Below are 18,837 nucleotides of genomic sequence, written 5' to 3' on the forward strand. Positions count from 1 at the left end.
GGTCGTTATGTAGGAGAGAAGGAGAATGATCATGTCGGGCACGAATATTTTGGACCAGCCACCCAGCAAACCTACGGTTTCACTCGTCTCTCGGCCATCCATACCAAACCCCAATCCCCAAATTCTAAAAAAAGAAAAAAAGAATCCTTCGCTCCCTATAGATCAAGAAAGAATCCTTCGCCCCCTCCCCTTCCAAGGTCTGCACCCCGCAGCCGCCTACACTGGATTCGCCATATACTCCACGACTCAGGGGTGCGTGCTTTGCTCCTCCTGCCTACGAGTACCACAACAACTATATCACCCACATTGGAAGCAAAGAAACACCATTATTAAATGGAGAGCCCCTGCCATTCCTCATGTCGTTGCCGCTCATTCAGTAGCCACCCTTTGTATTTTGTAATTTTGTGGCTGCAGACATGCATGGTATAATGAGCAGGAGGAGTACAATGCTAAACCTGCTGACCAAAGTTGCCACAGTGATCCATGCCCCCATCCCCATGCGCCTACTTCTGCAGCTAGCTGCATGTGCTAGCTATATCTCTCTTTTCCAGCTAGAGGCCTACGACAATGGGCCTAGAGCGGCAGAGAAAGAGACCTAAAGGAATGAGAAAGACTAGAATGAGAAATGGGTACTACAATTGTCACACCCAATATGCGATACTATCCTAAAGAGACTCGAAGGTCCCACCAAGGATAGAACCGCATATTGAAATGCTTTTGCAAGGTGGATATCATTACATCAACATTACATAATATATGGGGATACATACCAGAGGCATACAATGCCACATGAATACAACATCACAATACATCATCCATAAGATCAACATCCGACTACAGATGAAACACAAACAGAAGCTCAAACGACATCCACCCTGCTAGCCCAGGATGCCGACCTGGAACCTATCCCCTGATCGAAGAAGAATCAGAAGAAGAACTCCGAAACAAGCAAACATCGCTCTCGCATCATGATCATCGCATAACCTGTACCTGCAACTGTTGTTGTAGTAATCTGTGAGCCACGAGGACTCAGCAATCCCATTACCATGGGTATCAAGACTAGCAAAGCTTAATGGCAAGGAAGGGGTAAAGTGGTGAGGTTGCAGCAGCGACTAAGCAAGTATGGTGGCTAACATACGCAAATAAGAGCGAGAAGAGAACAAACGGAACGGTCGTGAAGCTACTAATGATCAAGAGGTGATCCTGAACTCCTACTTACGTCAAACATAACCCAAAACTGTGTTCACTTCCCGGACTCCGCCGAAAAGAGACCATCACGGTTACACACGCGGTTGATGCATTTTAATTAGTATCTGGTGTCAAGTTATCTACAACCGGACATTAACAAATTCCCATCTGTCACATAACCGCGGGCACGGCTCTCGAAAGTTTATACCCTATAGGGGTGTCCCAACTTAGCCTATGATAAGCTCTCGCGATCAACGAAGGATATTCCTTCTCCCAGGAAGACCCGATCAGTCTCGGAATCCCGGTTTACAAGACATTTCGACAATGGTAAAACAAGACCAGCAAAGCCGCTTGATGCGCCGACAATCCCGATAGGAGCTGCACATATCTCATTCTCAGGGCAACACCGGATAAGTAAAGCTACGAGTAAAACCAGACCTCGAGTTTCCCCGAGGTGGCCCCACAGGCTGCTCAGTTTGGACCAGCACTTAGAGAAGCACTGGCCCGGGGGGGGGGGGCTAAAATAAAGATGACCCTTGGGTTAATTACTCCCAAGGGAAAGGTATAGGTGGTAGGCAAATGGTAAAACCAATGTTGGGCCTTGCTGGAGGAGTTTTATTCAAGGCGAACTGTCAAGAGGGTCCCATAAATCACCCAACCACGTTAGGGACGCAAAATCCGGAACATAATACCGATATGAAGGAAACTAGGGCGGCAAGAGTGTAACAAAACACCAGGCATAAGGCCGAGCCTTCCACCCACCAAATATATAGATGCATTAATAATATAAGAGATATTGTGATATCCCAACATAATCCTGTCCACCATGGAGCAATCTTCAACTTCACCTGCAACTAACAACGCTATAAGAGGGGCTGAGCAAAGCGGTAACATAGCCAGGCAACGGTTTGCTAGGAAGGGTGACAAGGTTAGAGGCTGACATGGCAATTTGGGAGGCTTGATAGAACAAGGGATAGGTAGCGCAGCATAGTGATAGAATGAAGCAACTAGCATAGCAATGATAGTAGTGAGATCCAGGGTAGCGGTTATCTTGCCTGAAATCACGCAAGGAAGAAGAACGAGTCCATGAAGAAGATAAAGCCACGAAGACGAACCAAGCATAGACAAACGAATCCTCACGATCGCAACGAAACGGGAACTATCGAGAAGAAGCACACAACAAGGTAAACACACCACACATATACATGACATGATGCACAACCAAGCATGATGCCTGACAAGGCGACATGAAGCTACTCATGGCAAGAGATGATGCATACAAGAACAACATAGCCAAACAAGTTTAAATGAGGCCAGAAACAACATATAACTAATCCGGTAAGTCCTCATATGCAAATTTCGAAATTTGTCCAGATCTGAATAAACCTTATGTTCAAGTTGTTAAACAACAAGTTAAGATGCACCAAGATGATCTACATGAGATTCTAGTCAAGTTACATATAAAGTTCATTTAATTCGGAGCTACGACCTAGAAGATATGAGCAAAACAAGTAAAACATGGCATTGATGCAAAATGCATAAAACATCAAGCAAACACCTCAAAACAATGATGCAACATGATGATATGAAACTACATGCAATTCTAAGCAAGTTTCATATAGGGCACACTCAAAACGGAGCAACGGTTCAACACATACACTATACAAGTTTAAAGGACAAGCTGTCCAAAACGGCAACTAGACATCTAGCAAGTATCAAAACAATATGCTACAGCACCTCAACATAAGAACAAAATGCATGGGTATGAAGTACAGGTAAAGCATAACAAAACATGAACACTGAGCTATCTCCAGAAAACACTATAACATGCTCAAAAGAACATGGCAAGATTGCAAATAATAACAGTTTCAGACTCAGCAAAAATAACATCAGGTTGCAATGTTTAGACCTATCAAACAGCATGTTATAGGAACATAACATGGCAAACAAAGGCATGGCATGCTAGTCCGAAAGACAAAGAACAAAACTCCCTTACCGAACTAATTCTAAAGATCAACAGAAAAGATGGAATCATCCATGCAAACATGGCAAAAGATATGACAGATTCAGACATGGCAGGAACAACAATAAGTAGGCATGTTGGTGAGCTTGTACCACTCACCACAGAGCAATACATGGCATGGCAAAGTGACCAACAGTAAGAAGACATGTTTATGAAGCTAAGAAAGGCAAGAGCAAGTTCATAGGGTGCATGGATCACTAGCAAAGCTCATGGCAAAGCTGCACTTAATGTTAACAGACTGACAACAACATTATTTAGCAAATTGAGAGCAAGATTACAACAAGCTACAGCAGGCTATAAATGCAACCGGGGGCATGAACTGATAGAGCATGACATGTACAACAAAACATCCTTAGTGAACATCTCCATATTATGCACAGAATGACTTGTAGCAGCAGGTTTACATAGCATCATGTTATAGCAGATTCAGCCTAGCAAAACAGCAACAGCAAGTACCCTACTTCACGAGCTCGATGCACTCACTACAAGACTCAGAAAAATACATGGATTGCACCTATGTAAATATGGCATGATGTAGCTCAAAACTCATGTGGACATCAAGCTCGTAGGATGCACACACAAAATGCGATGAAAAAGACAAACAACAAGTTCTGATAACACACAGCAGTTTAACATCATATAGCACTTGCAACGATGATTTGGGCATCAAGATGGACTCAAACAAACATGGCACAATGGAACTAAATGAAGAGCACCTCATGATGAACATTTTGATATATCATGCGCATAAAACGGAGCAGTATGCAACGAGATATGATGCGATGAACATGGCAGCATATTGATAAAACTCAGGGACAAACGAATTCTCACCCTCCGGATCAGATCTAGGGTTTCGCACGGATGTCGATGCAGGGCCGGAGGTCGCCGGAGAGGAGGGAGACGACGGTCGGAGCTCGGGGAAGCGCGAGGACGGGCAGCGGCGCACGGATCCGGGCCGGATCTCGCCGGATCCCGGCGAGGGAGGGCGCGAGGGCACAGAGGCGAGCTCGTCGGAGCTCGCGGCCGGCGAGGTGCGGGCAGCTCCGGCGGGCCGAGGCGGCGCCGGGCAGGGAGGCTAGGCGCGGGTCGGGGTGAGGCGCGGGACGCGGCGGCACACGGGCGCCGGTCCGGCGGAGCCGCGGGAGGCGGCGGGCGGCGCGGTCGCCGGCCGGCGACGAGGACCGGGCGGCGGCGCGGGCTCGCCCGGGCGGCGGCGGGCGACCAGGCGGGCGCGGCGGCGGAGGACGGGCCCCGCGGGCCGACGGCGGCGGGAGGTGGCGGAGGGGCCACGTGGCGCGATGCCACTGGCTCCGGGCGGCGGCGGGCTGATGTGGCACACCCTGATTCGTCGGGGCGACGTGGAGGCGGGAGTGGACGCGTCCAACGGCAGGGTGGACACGTCCGGTGGCGCGGAAGGAGCGGGGCTAGGGTTTCGTCCGCGAAAAATGGAGGGGGGCACCTATTTATAGGTAGAGGGAGCTAGGAGACTCCAAATGGGGTGCAGTTTTCGCCCACACGATCGTGATCGAACGACCGAGAGCATGGAGGGGGTTCGGATGGGTTATTGGGCCACTTTGAGGGGTGTTGGGCTGCAAGACAAAAGGGGCTTTGCGGTTACAAGGTTAACCGTTGGAGCATCAAACGACCTCCAAATGGAACAAAACTTGACAGGCGGTCTACCGGTGGTGTACCAAGGCCGCTTGGCAAACCTCGGTCCATTCCGAGAATGTTTAACACCCTCTCACAACAAGAGACAAAAGGAGAACGTCGGAGGACATAGGAGTGCCGGATTGCAAAACGGACAACGGGGAAAATGCTCAGATGCATGAGACGAACACGTATGCAAAATGAGATGCACATGATGACATGATAAAATGCAACACGCAAGCAAATGACATGGCAACGCCGACAAATAACTGGCAGACACCTGGCGCATCGAATCCGGGGCATTACAACACTCCTCCACTAACAAGAGATCTCGTCCCGAGATCTTAGGACCGAGACGGAAGGGAAAAGTGATGAGGTGAAACAAGAACACAAGAGAAGAAGCAAAGAATCGAGAGCACTCGAGAAGAAGAGAGGAACAACGAGAAAGACGAGAATCGAAAGCTCACAGAATCAGATAGACTATGAACCACTCCGGTTAGAACGATATAAGACACGAATAAGACTGAAAGGATTTAGGCAGCACTCCAGCTGAAACTTGGAGGAATAGAACACGAGCTTGAGGGATGGAATGATACTTGATGAAGACATGACACAAAACCTTCGGAAAGAATGAAAGAGTTGAATGAAAAGAACGGAGAAGAAAATGACAACTTGTGCCACGAATGAAATTGAAAGCATCTTTGGAAGGAAGGTTTAAATGGAGTTGTTGAGAAGATCAACAACGAAAAGAATAAGCTTGTTGTGGTCTTATAGGTAACATCTCAAAATCATAAGGTGATAACCAGCCACAAACGGAAATGAATGGATAGCTAAGAAGAGCGAAGAAATGCAAAACTCTACTTCAAAAGACTACGGAGTATTAATTGCACTTTGAGACGCAAGAAAGAAAGATTCTTGAGATCCTCCAAAAGAACCTTGATGAACACTTGAAGAATGAATTAAATTATATGAGCCACCGTGAAGAACTCCGGTAACAAAAGGATGATGAGATAGAATGAAGGATGAAAGAATAAGATGAGCCTTGTGATGATTTAGATGGGGGTTTCGACGACATGGCCAAGGAAATTTGAACTCCGGAAAAGAAAAGATGAAAACACTTGACTAGAATTTATTCATCAAAAACAAACTCCAAAGGAAGGGATTACTCGCTTGGATGAAATAAGAATAAGATTTATTGTATGCTTATCCTTCATCAAATTAAATTGATGACAAGCAATGTATTTTGGATACTTCTTATCCTTCTTGAAAAGGATTGAGAACTGACATATCGCAAACTTGAGAAGGTCTTCATGAACCACCAGTAGGGTTGAAAGAACGAATGAATTAAAATGATAACTAAGGAAAAGGAATCCGAAGGAACCACCGTAAGAATTAGAAAATGACTGATGAAAGAGAATGAATCACCGGGAAGAATTAGAAGAACAAATATGCTAGAGGGGATTTAGATGCAAAAGAATGAAGATATAACAAGCTGATTAAATAATACTTGATAGATACGCCGGGATAAATGGATAGCGATAGCTGGAATGTGAGGACGAAGAATTCTTCTAGAATGATGGCCTTCGGTGAAAAGAAATGGGAAAACAACTCTTGACATACTCCGGGTGGATGAAAAGAATATCTGACAAATGGAATAATTCGAGAGGGTACCAAGAAGCTAGAACCACGAATCTTCGGGAGAACGGGCAAGATTGAGAGGAAAAACTCTTCTTCGGTCTTCAAATGTTAAGAATGACGACGAGAAACAACACCAAAATTTGTTGAGACACTCTGGGTGAATGAAAAACTGAAAAGGTTGAGCCAACAATGAAAAGAGTTTGAACGAGATCTTGGAGAAGGTATCTGACTGATGAAATTCATTCTTACGTCCAACTCCGAAAAGAATTTGAGAATAGCTCCGGGAAATTAGAAGAGTCGGGTAAGATCCTGGGAAAAGACCTGTGGGTTAGGGCCCACTAAAAGAGAAAACACCGGTTGAAATCATTGAGGAAAGAAAGCAAAGACTTCCCACGAGTAGGATGGATACTCGATTACGGACTCCGGCTCCGAGAAGGAAAGGGTGGGCGGATGGGAAAAGGAAAAACAACTGAGGATTGAACTTGGCAAAGATGAAGAGGCTTGAGTAAAATTGACGAGAAATGCACCGGATGAAAAGAGCTGAGGAACAACGATTTAAAAACCAACTGCGTGATCCTAAAGAAAAATTTGAAGGGGAAGAGGAGTAATTCAAAACACCTGCGTCAAGATTCCTCACCAAAGCGACGAAGAGGCTGAGGAGTAAAAAGAATTCCTACTCTCTGATATAACTAGACTCTGAAACCAGTTTTCTTCTAGACTCGACAACGGCCAAACTACACGATCAATCAAGGGGGCTCCTATGGTCGGTCGAGGCTCTGATACCAACTTGTCACGCCCAATATGCGATACTATCCTAAAGAGACTCGAAGGTCCCACCAAGGATAGAACTGCATATTGAAACGCTTTTGCAAGGTGGATATCATTACATCAACATTACATAATAGATGGGGATACATACTAGAGGCATACAATGCCACATGAATACAACATCACAATACATCATCCATAAGATCAACATCCGACTACGGATGAAACACAAACAGAAGCTCAAACGACATCCACCCTGCTAGCCCAGGCTGTCGACCTGGAACCTATCCCCTGATCGAAGAAGAAGCAGAAGAAGAACTCCGAAACAAGCAAACATCGCTCTCGCGTCATGATCATCGCATAACCTGTACCTGCAACTGTTGTTGTAGTAATCTGTGAGCCACGAGGACTCAACAATCCCATTACCATGGGTATCAAGACTAGCAAAGCTTAATGGGCAAGGAAGGGGTAAAGTGGTGAGGTTGCAGCAGCGACTAAGCAAGTATGGTGGCTAACATACGCAAATAAGAGCGAGAAGAGAACAAACGGAACGGTCGTGAAGCTAGTAATGATCAAGAGGTGATCCTGAACTCCTACTTACGTCAAACATAACCCAAAACCGTGTTCACTTCCCAGACTCCTCCGAAAAGAGACCATCACGGTTACACACGCGGTTGATGCATTTTAATTAGTATCTGGTGTCAAGTTATCTACAACCGGACATTAACAAATTCCCATCTGCCACATAACCGCGGGCACGGCTCTCGAAAGTTTATACCCTGCAGGGGTGTCCCAACTTAGCCCATGATAAGCTCTCGCGACCAACGAAGGATATTCCTTCTCCCAGGAAGACCCGATCAGTCTCCGAATCCCTGTTTACAAGACATTTCGACAATGGTAAAACAAGACCAACAAAGCCGCCCGATGCGCCGACAATCCCGATAGGAGCTGCACATATCTCATTCTCAGGGCAACACCGGATAAGTCAAGCTACGAGTAAAACCAGACCTCGAGTTTCCCCGAGGTGGCCTCGAGGCTGCTCGGTTCAGACCAGCACTTAGAGAAGCACTGGCCCGGGGGGGCTAAAATAAAGATGACCCTTGGGTTAATTACTCCCAAGGGAAAGGTATAGGTGGTAGGCAAATGGTAAGACCAATGTTGGGCCTTGCTGGAGGAGTTTTATTCAATGCAAACTGTCAAGGGGGTCCCATAAATCACCCAACCGCGTTAGGGACACAAAATCCGGGAACATAATACCGATATGACGGAAACTAGGGCGGAAAGAGTGGAACAAAACACCAGGCATAAGGCCGAGCCTTCCACCCTTTACCAAATATATAGATGCATTAATAATATAAGAGATATTGTGATATCCCAACATAATCCTGTCCACCATGGAGCAATCTTCAACTTCACCTGCAACTAACAACGCTATAAGAGGAGATGAGCAAAGCAATAACATAGCCAAGCAACGGTTTGCTAGGAAGGGTGACAAGGTTAGAGGCTGACATGGCAATTTGGGAGGCTTGATAGAATAAGGGATAGGTAGCGCAGCATAGCGATAGAACGAAGCAATTAGCATAGCAATGATAGTAGTGAGATCCAGGGTAGCGGTCATCTTGCCTGAAATCCCACAAGGAAGAAGAACGAGTCCATGAAGAAGATGAATCCACGAAGACGAACCAAGCGTAGACGAACGAATCCTCACGATCGCAACGAAACGGAAACTATCGAGAAGCAGCACACAACAAGGTAAACACACCACACATATACATGACATGATGCACAACCAAGCATTATGCCTGACAAGGCTACATGAAGCTACTCATGGCAAGAGATGATGCATACAAGGACAACATAGCCAAACAAGTTTAAATGAGGCCGGAAACAACATATAACTAATCCGGTAAGTCCTCCTATGCAAATTTCAAAATTGGTCCAGATCTGAATAAACCTTATGTTCAAGTTGTTAAACAGCAAGTTAAGATGCACCAAGATGATCTACATGAGATTCTAGTCAAGTTACATATAAAGTTCATTTAATTTGGAGCTACGGCCTAGAAGATATGAGCAAACAAGTAAAACATGGCATTGATGCAAAATGCATAAAACATCAAGCAAACACCTCAAAACAAGGATGCAACATGATGATATGAAACTACATGCAATTCTAAGCAAGTTTCATATAGGGCACACTCAAAACGGAGCAACGGTTCAACACATACACTATACAAGTTTAAAGGACAAGCTGTCCAAAACAGCAACTAGGCATCTAGCAAGCATTAAAACAATATGCTACAGTACCTCAACATAAGAACAAAAGGCATGAGTATGAAGTACAGGTAAAGCATGACAAAACATGAACACTGAGCTATCTCCAGAAAACACTATAACATGCTCAAAAGGACATGGCAAGATTGCAAATAATAACAGTTTCAGACTCAGCAGAAATAACATCAGGTTGCAATGTTTAGAGCTATCAAACAACATGTTACAGGAACTTAACATGGCAAAAAAAGGCATGGCATGCTAGTACTAAAGACAAAGAACAAAACTCCCTTAATGAACTAGTTCTAAAGATCAACAAAAAAGATGGAATCATCCATGCAAACATGGCAAAAGATATGACAGATTCAGACATGGCAGGAACAACAATAAGTAGGCATGTTGGTGAGCTTGTACCACTCACCACAGAGAAATACATGGCATGGAATAGTGACCAACAGTAATAAGACATGTTTATGAAGCTAAGCATGGCAAGATCAAGTTCATAGGATGCATGGATCACTAGCAAAGCTGATGGAAAAACTGAACTTAATGTTAACAGACTGACAGCAACATTATTTAGCAACTTGAGAGCAAGATTACAACAAGCTACAGCAGGCTATAAATGCAACCAGGGGATTGAATGGATAGAGCATGACATTTACAACAAAACATCCTTAGTTAACATCTCCAGATTATGCATAGAATGACTTGTAGCAGCAGGTTTACATAGCATCATGTTATAGCAGATTCAGCCTAGCAAAACAACAACAGCAAGTACCCTACTTCACGAGCTCGATGCACTCACTACAAGTCTCACAAAAATACATGGATTGAATCTCTGTAAAGATGGCATGATGTAGCTCAAAACTCACGTATACATTAAGCTCATAGGATGCACACACAAAATGCAATGAAAAAGACAAAACAGCAAGTTCTGATAACAGACAGCAGTTTAACATCATATAGCACTCTTGGAACGATGATTTGGGCATCAAGATTGACTCAAACAAACATGGCACAATGGAACGAAATGAAGAGCACCTCATGATGAACATTTTGATATATCATGCACACGAAACGGCGCAGTATGCAACGAGATATGATGCGATGAACATGGCAACATATTGATAAATTCAGGGACTTGAACGAATTCTCACCCTCTGGATCAGATCTACGGTTTCGCACGGATGTCGATGCAGGGCCATAGGTCGCCGGAGTTTGCGTCGGAGAGGAGGGAGACGGCGGCCGGAGCTCGGGGAAGCGCGAGGACGGGCGGCGGCGCACGGATCCGGGCCGGATCTCGCCGGATCCGGCCGGATCCCGGCGAGGGAGGGCGCGGGGGCACGGAGGCGAGCTCGCCGGAGCTCGCGGCCGGCGAGGTGCTGGTGGCTCCGGCGGGCCGAGGCGGCGCCGAGCAGGGAGGCTAGGCGCGGGTCGGGGTGAGGCGCGGGACGCGAAGGCGCACGAGCGCCGGTCCGGCGGAGCCGCGGGAGGCGGCGGGCGGCGCGGTCGCCGGCCGGCGACGAGGACCGGGCGGCGGCGGGCGACCAGGCGGGCGCGGCGGCGGAGGACGGGCCCCGCGGGCCGGCGGCGGCGGGAGGAGGCGGAGGGGCCACGTGGCGCGATGCCACTGGCTCCGGGCCGCGGCGGGCTGACATGGCACGCCCTGATTCGTCGGGGCAACGTGGAGGCGGCGGTGGACGCGTCCGGCGGCAGGGTGGACACGTCCGGTGGCGCGGAAGGAGCAGGGCTAGGGTTTCGTCCGCGAAAAATGGAGGGGGACACCTATTTATAGGTAGAGGGAGCTTGGAGACTCCAAATGGGGTGCGGTTTTCGCCCACACGATCGTAATCGAACGACCGAGAGCATGGAGGGGGTTTGGATGGGTTATTGGGCCACTTTGGAGGGGGGTTGGGCTGCAAGACAAAAGGGGCTTTGCGGTTACCCGGTTAACCGTTGGAGCATCAAATGACCTCCAAATGTTACACAACTTGACAGGCGGTCTACTGGTGGTGTACCAAGGCCGCTTGGCAAACCTCGGTCCATTCCGAGAATGTTTAACACCCTATCATAACAAGAGACAAAAGGGGAACGCCGGAGGACATATGAGTGCCGGATTGCAAAACGGACAACGGGGAAATGCTTGGATGCATGAGACGAACACGTATGCAAAATGAGATGCACATGATGACATGATAAAATGCAACACGCAAGCAAATGACATGGCAACGCCGACGAATAACTGGCAAACACCTGGCGCATCGAATCCGGGGCGTTACAACAATATATTTGTGTCATGGAATCTGGCACATGATTAGGTTGATGTTTTGTGATGTCTGAGGCAGTGCAATGCAGGGAGGCAGGCTACTCCGGTTTATGCGGCGCAGTGCAGAACCTACCGTCTATGATTCTGGCAGTAGGGTATTATGTCCTACCCCCCAAAACCTTGGCGGTAGCATATTTTTCGCGTTACAGCGGCGTGGCGGCGCAGTTAAATGCTACCATCGAAGACTTTGGAGGTAGCATGTTATACACTACCGCCAAGGACTACGGGGATAGAGAAAAGGTCAAAGTCCCAATTTTTTTACATGTGGGGTTAGATCGTGCTGAAGTTTAAAAAATGGTCAAAGCACCAAATTTGTCCCATCCAGGATCCGGTTCCTATATGGCGCATAGGGCGCGGTCGAGCGACCTGGCGCGTTGGGCGTTCCTATAGGCTGGCCCATATCCCGTTTATTTTTTCTTTATTTCTCTTTTTCTTTTTTCTTTTCTGTTTTCCTTTTTCTTTTTTCTTTTCTTTCAATATTCATGAACATTTTTTGTACCAAATTCAAAAAAGTTCGTCAATGTGTAAAAGTGCTCAACGATTCAAAAAAAGTTCATAAAATTCCTTTTTTGTTCATCGGATTGAAAAAATATTCATAAAAATTCAAATTGTGTTCATCAAATTCAAAAATATTCATCAAATTCAATTTTTTCCTTTTTTCCCAAATTCGTGAACATTTTTTTGTATCAAATTCAAAAAATGTCTGTCAGTGTGTAAAAATGCCCAAAGGTTCAAAAAATGTTCATAAAATTCCTTTTTTGTTCATTGGATTGAAAAAATGTTCATAAAAATTCAAAATTTGTTCATCAATTTCAAAATTGCTCACCAAATTCAAAATTTGGTCATCATCGATTTCAAAAATTGTTCACCAACTTTAAAATTTGTTCATTGAGTTCAAAATTTATTCATCAAATTCAAAATTTGTTCCTCCATTTTTTTGAAAAAGTATTCTCGAATACAAATTTTGTTCATCAAGTTTAAAAATGTTCATCATATTCAAATTTTGTTCATCAAATATAAAAAACTGTTCATCATTATTAAAAAATGCTCATATAAATTTGTTCGTCGAAATAAAGAAATTTTCATTAAAATTCAAAAAATGTTCATTATTTTGAAATCGCGAACATTTTTTTACAAAATTCACTTTTTTTGAAATTCGAAACTTTTCTAAATTGCGAATTATGTTTAAAAAACGGAAAGCAGAAATAGTAAAAAATGAATTAAAAAAACTGAGGCGTTCAGCCCCGCTCATGGGCTGGCCCACTAGGGGCGCACGGGAGCGGAGGGGTGCGCCGGCCCACAAGGGGCGCACGGGTGCGGGAGGGGGGCACGCTGGCATGTTCGCTCTCGAGTTGCACGTACACGCTTACTTTTTTTTTTAGCGAAGGAGGAGCAGGCGAGTTGGGCCCTCGATGGGCCCTTATGTACTCCATCGAGTCGGGCACGGATATTTTGGATCACCGACCCAGCAAGGCAGCAAGCCTACCGTTTCACCTGTCTCTCGGCCATCCATACCGAACCCCAATCCCCAAACCGAATATTTCGCTCCTAGATCAAGAAAGAATCCTTCGCCCCCCGAGAGCTTTTTACGCGTCTCCGCCGACGCCGAAGCCGACGAAACCGTAGCATCGCGATGTTGTCGGCGAAGGAGAGCCTGGGTCCTCAACACGCCCTTCCCGGCGACTGCTATCCCAGCCATCTGCCCAGTTTCGAAATCCCCACAGATCTTTTTGGTCCCTTTCCCCGGCATCTCCATGAGACTCGCGAGGAGTCCCCCATCGATGTGTTTAGATTCGAAATCGCCCCAGATCTATTCGGTTCTACCCACCATCGTCTCCTTGATGCGTTCGAGGAGGAGGAGGAGGAAGAGGAGGCGGCGGTGGTGTTGGCGGAGAAGAAAGAGAGAGGGTTCCTCGAGAGCGGTGAGTATTACCGCCTAGCTTCTCTATGTTTTCTACTTCCTCTGTTCCTAAATACTGTATACAAGTCTTTTTAGAGATTTGGATAAGAACTACATACGGATGGATATAGACATATTTTAGAGTGTAGATTCACTCATTTTGCTCCGTATGTAGTCCGTATTTGGAATATCTAAAAGGACTTGTATTTAGAAACGGAGGGAGTAATAATCTTTTGCGCCGATTTAGCTAGGCTTCCTATCGATCAAACTTTTGGGTAACCGCGCAGAATCAGAGTCTGAGTCCGAGTTCCTAAACTGGGACGACATTCCCGTGCGTGATCCTGTTGATGGCCTCAACTTGTCCGACTTGATGGATTACGATCCGCTGGCAGTGGATGCCGACGACGAGGAGACAAACTGCCCAGGTATATAATTTTTGCAGATTAGATACCACTTTCGTCATGTGTCCAGATAACGAAAAACAGTTAACTGGTCAGTCGATCCTACACTGTTTTGTTTTCTCAGGGAAGAAATTTCCGGTGGCAGCAGCAGCAAAAGTAGACGACATATGGAGTAGGATTTACACCAGACGGAACATCGAGTACCAGAAGAAGTGTGAGGAGATTGAAGCAAGTGAAGATGAGAATGCCACATTTCCTTCTTATCCTCTCAAAATACTCCCTGAGGCAACAGGTCTATGTGTCTTCAGGGGCCTTTGCCACCACCGTGAATATAAAACCCATGATACTTCCACTGGTAAGCTTGTCGATCTCATTCATTCCTAGCTAACCCAGCGATTAATCTGCGACTGTGATCTACCTATGTTTGTTATAACAACTTTTGCTATCACTATATTTTGCAGCTAGATCAACTCTTGGGTTACGAGTTCCAAGACTGATGCTACAGATCTTTGCGATGCATTTATCAATCTCCGAATCCTATTCCTACCCTGTTAGGGTCTATGGAATTGTTGCTGTTCGGGATGCCCTGGAGCCACTACGGAATCTTGTGTTTAACCGTCCCTGCAGAGATGATGCTTTTATGGTTGACCAGGTAATTGATCGAGCTAGGCCTGGTTCTGTTTCCATGTAACTTTTCAGTTGCAGTGGATGTGAGATTTATGTTGTTTTGATTCTTCATTACTTGGTTGGATCCACTAAAAGGAAATTATGTATGCATTTAGTCCTCCATTTTCTGTGTAAATGGTATAATTATACATTTGCGGTAATTCTGTGATTTGTTCTTTTTGTTATCTGTGTCACTTTTGGTCGATAAAAAGGGCCACTGAATCTTGACTACCTGTACCAATAATTGCACTATGCTGTGCTGTCACCCCTTTCAGTATGTTCTCCGGCGTCAACACGCTATCAGTTCCATGCCCATCAGATCCCGCAAACTTTATATGATTGTGCTGCCAAAAGCATGGAAAAGTAGTCATGTTTGATTATCCTAACATAATTATAAAATGTTTACTCTATTTCTTTATTACACAAGTTGTGTTTTGACTCCCTGCAAAGCAACACATATTTCTCTACGCACAGGCATTAACATGTTATGGAGTCCTGGAATTCTGATCTAGTTGTAACATCAATAGCACATGAAACTAGTCATCTTCTGATTTACAAGGCATTTTTTTTTACCAACTATGCATAGGGTGCTTAGAAGGTTCTAGATCAGACTATATTGGCTAGGGGGAGATGATTATGATATCCCCAGTCTTCCTGTTTTAGGAATTAGGAATTACAAAGATAGTAATACAGGTGAATGGAGGTTTTTTTTTTTTGCACCTGGGCACAGTTGCCCATTGAATCTGAGCCATCCATGTCTGTCACAGGATAGGTGCCCATTCTTTTAGGAATCACAAATACTAATTAAGTACATTATCATATAGGCCCACCATGACATTGTACAGTTTAATCGGCCTTCCTCTCTTGCCTATCCCCTTCTTTCTCACCTCTCCCCATACAGTGAGCTTGGCCATAGGAGCCGCTGCTCCACCAGTCCAGGTGAGTATGGCCTGATCCACCCATCGTCGTGGGAAGACCATGTTCCCACGGCTGCATCTTTGGTGCACAGAAGCATTTTCCTAGTGTATGTTGAAGAGGGGGTGGCGGTATATATGAGTGAGTGGAGAAAGATTGAAAATGCATGCATGTAAAAGAAATGCCAAACAGTGTCTGGCTTGTAATTTCAAACATAACTAGATTTTAGTCCAAATATGATCATGCATGTCTTGCCGAGTTAATTTTGTTGATATATACTGATGTATCCCAAACTGGGTTTATATATCTTGTTGAGTTCTAATGCTTACTAATATTTTTTAATTGCAGGATTCCTTAACCTTGCCTCTTTGTAGTCCTCGTCGAGGAATGTATTTAGTCAGGGACAGAGCATTACTAGAAGTTGATCTTTGGGTAAAGGAGGAAGGAGATGGGTCATCTGACAAGCAGTTGCTTTCTTTGTATGCTGAGTTTGAGGGGATGTACCAGTTAGATGAAATGCTAGATGGAGAGGTTAGTAGTGACCTTGGCAGCTTGGTCATCGACTATCTCTTGCTTGATGAGAGTGTTGAGGCTGTAATACAAGTCTCTGCAAAGATTGACTGCCCTCATCATGTGAGATTCACTGCATTCACTAGTGGCTTTGATGGTGAGATTGTGCTGTTTGATGATAAGTTCTCTGGGAATGGAAAACTGTTCCAGTATGTTGTCGCGGTGAAGGCTGAGGGGAAATTGGATATTTGCTTAAAAATGGAGGAATCATTGTTTTGGTGGACTTTCCAGGAAGGAGCTGTTGGAGCTGTCAGGTTCCCTGATGACTCAGTTTTAAATTACGGGCAGTTTGAGGTGACGGTGCTTTTTGCTCCTAAGAAATTTACCATGGATGACTGAAACCCGATCTGTAATATCGGTGTTTTTTTATCTTCGTTCTAGCAAAAACCGGTGGAGGTGGCAGAGAAAATCGGTGGGATGAGAGATTAAGGAGATGGCTGTTTTTTAGAGGAAAAGAAAATCGGTGGGGTTTTGCGGGGATCGCGGGGTCCATTAGGCCTCGTTTGGTAAGAGTGGATTTGAGAGGTTTGGTGAGGACGGGATTTCAGGGATTTGGTGAATCCCCCTCTTCCACGCAATCCCCTTGCAACCTCAAATCCCCCTCCAGCCACACATCCCCTTCGTACAAAACACTGTTTGACAGGGATGGATTTTCATATTGAACTAAAATGTTGTAAAACAGTTAAAAATCTAATCTTGCAACAATTCTTCGTATCCACAACATAATTTGCTTGACTTGGACTTAATTTATGGATGGGGACCAAACACAAAGCATACTAGAAAGGAACCAACAATATCAATATCCATTGAAACAAAGGGACAGGACCAACAATATCAGTATCCATTGACCTACTAGCGCAGGCTGGACAAACCACACTCTAATTATTTAAATCCCTCTAATTATTTACTGTCATCCCGGGACCTTGCTTCTAGTCCAGAATTTTGGGTTTTTTTTATTTATGTTGACAGACAAAACTGAACATTGTTCATGTGCAGAAGTTCATCCAGGGACCTTGATTTACTGTCAATGTAAAAGCTCATCCAGAAACACCTTAATTTCTGTCAGCATGAAAACCCACACTTCTATAAAAATTCAAATCAAGGTACTGGTTCTCACAAGAGCCGGGTTCCAATGATTTTCAGGAGAGGAGAGGGATGGCCATCGAGGCAAGCAGTCTCATCGATGGACGCAAAGAACTATTCAGATCGAGCCATGGCCGCTGGGTGTCGGACGAGGAGCAAGAAGAGACAGCTCTAGAGTTTGCAGGGGAGGGGATGGAGAGGTGGAGGATAGGGGAGGAATCACATCAGGAATAACCGGCGGAGGACGTTGACGCTCTAGCGTCGGCGGGGTGGTGAAGATCCGGCGGCGGGGCGGCTCCTCTCAGTGGCAGCGAGGGTGTTGCTTTGCCTGTCCTGTTCGGACGACGGCGACGCGAGGAGGAGGCTGCGGCCGACGGCGGCACGTCGAGGAGGAGGCTGTTGCCGACGGCGGCGCGAGGACTAGACTCCGGTCTCGCGCATGGCTCCAATTCCGCGAGGGCCTCCTCGTGCCTTCTGAACCGCGTGGGTTCTCCTCTGAAACCTCGGGTGGATTGGGCCAGCGAAACCTCGCATACCAAACAGCCCGTCGGGGATTGTAGAGGTTTCTGGGCCCCTCGTGGATTCTCCTCTGAAATCCCCTCCTACCCTCGCGTACCAAACGAGGCCTTAGGAATAGAGATTTATAGAGATACTGTCACGCGCAGATCATGGTCTAAGCTTTGATGCGGTTACGCGTATTCGAGATTTGATTAATTATAAGCATGGAAGTGATGCAAATACGTTAGTACTGTGTCGCAGTGTGTTTGGTCAACTTCCTCAGGTGTTCATCGTGTAGGAGTAGTACGTCTTTTTTTTTTGAGACGGGAGTAGTACGTCTTTGGTAAGCAACATGACACAAATATGGTAATACTATCGTCCAGAGTTATGAACATTTGTTCAGACATGATGCGTCGTGGCAAGCCGAAGCCGGCCACTCATACCCATACCCCGATACTCATGCGTGCCATCTCACCATCACAACGGACGAGATCCCTACTTGCTCTTAATTAATCCTGACACCGGCAAAACAAACCCTCCCATTCATCCCGCACACGAGCGAGCTCATCTACAGAGAATGAAGGAGGCCGCTCAAAGTCAGGAGGAGGAGGAGGAGCCATGGGTGATCTATTCCAACCGAGTGATTAACAAACATGTTTACCTAACTAGCCAGTCGTATTGGGAACCAAAGCAAATGAATGGAACTACTCTCTTTCATTGATGATTCTACATATATAGGTACACAAAGGACGCCTCGTTGGAGAGGCGTCTGTATGTGAACCGGCGCGACGGTTGCCCAAATAGCATCCGTCAGCGGTTAATACAGGCAGGGATTGTTCCTTAATTAAGTATTTAATTAATCTTAACACTCCCCCTAATCCATGCTTATCCAGGTAGCATCATCATCTTGAAAGAGTCTCCTCCAAAGACCTTGTGGGAAAAATAT

The 18,837-nt window shown here is 45.7% G+C and overlaps 1 protein-coding gene across 2 annotated transcripts; it reads left to right on the top strand.

Moving 5' to 3' along the window:
* Nucleotides 1–13,360: 13,360 nt before the first annotated feature.
* On the top strand, nucleotides 13,361–18,261 carry LOC123044367 (uncharacterized). 2 transcript variants are annotated; one of them, XM_044467094.1, is made up of 5 exons: nucleotides 13,361–13,780; nucleotides 14,010–14,183; nucleotides 14,284–14,514; nucleotides 14,621–14,811; nucleotides 16,089–18,261. In XM_044467094.1, exons 1-5 carry the CDS (start codon nucleotides 13,492–13,494, stop codon nucleotides 16,647–16,649), a joined length of 1,446 nt encoding a protein of 481 aa, XP_044323029.1. In that variant the 5' UTR covers nucleotides 13,361–13,491; the 3' UTR covers nucleotides 16,650–18,261. The 2 variants fall into 2 exon arrangements, with proteins under 2 accessions (XP_044323029.1, XP_044323030.1); XM_044467095.1 differs by having other exon boundaries at nucleotides 13,363–13,780; nucleotides 14,046–14,183.
* Nucleotides 18,262–18,837: the final 576 nt, after the last annotated feature.

The sequence above is a fragment of the Triticum aestivum genome, chromosome 2B (assembly GCF_018294505.1).
Source record: "Triticum aestivum cultivar Chinese Spring chromosome 2B, IWGSC CS RefSeq v2.1, whole genome shotgun sequence".
Taxonomy (NCBI): Eukaryota; Viridiplantae; Streptophyta; class Magnoliopsida; order Poales; family Poaceae; genus Triticum; species Triticum aestivum.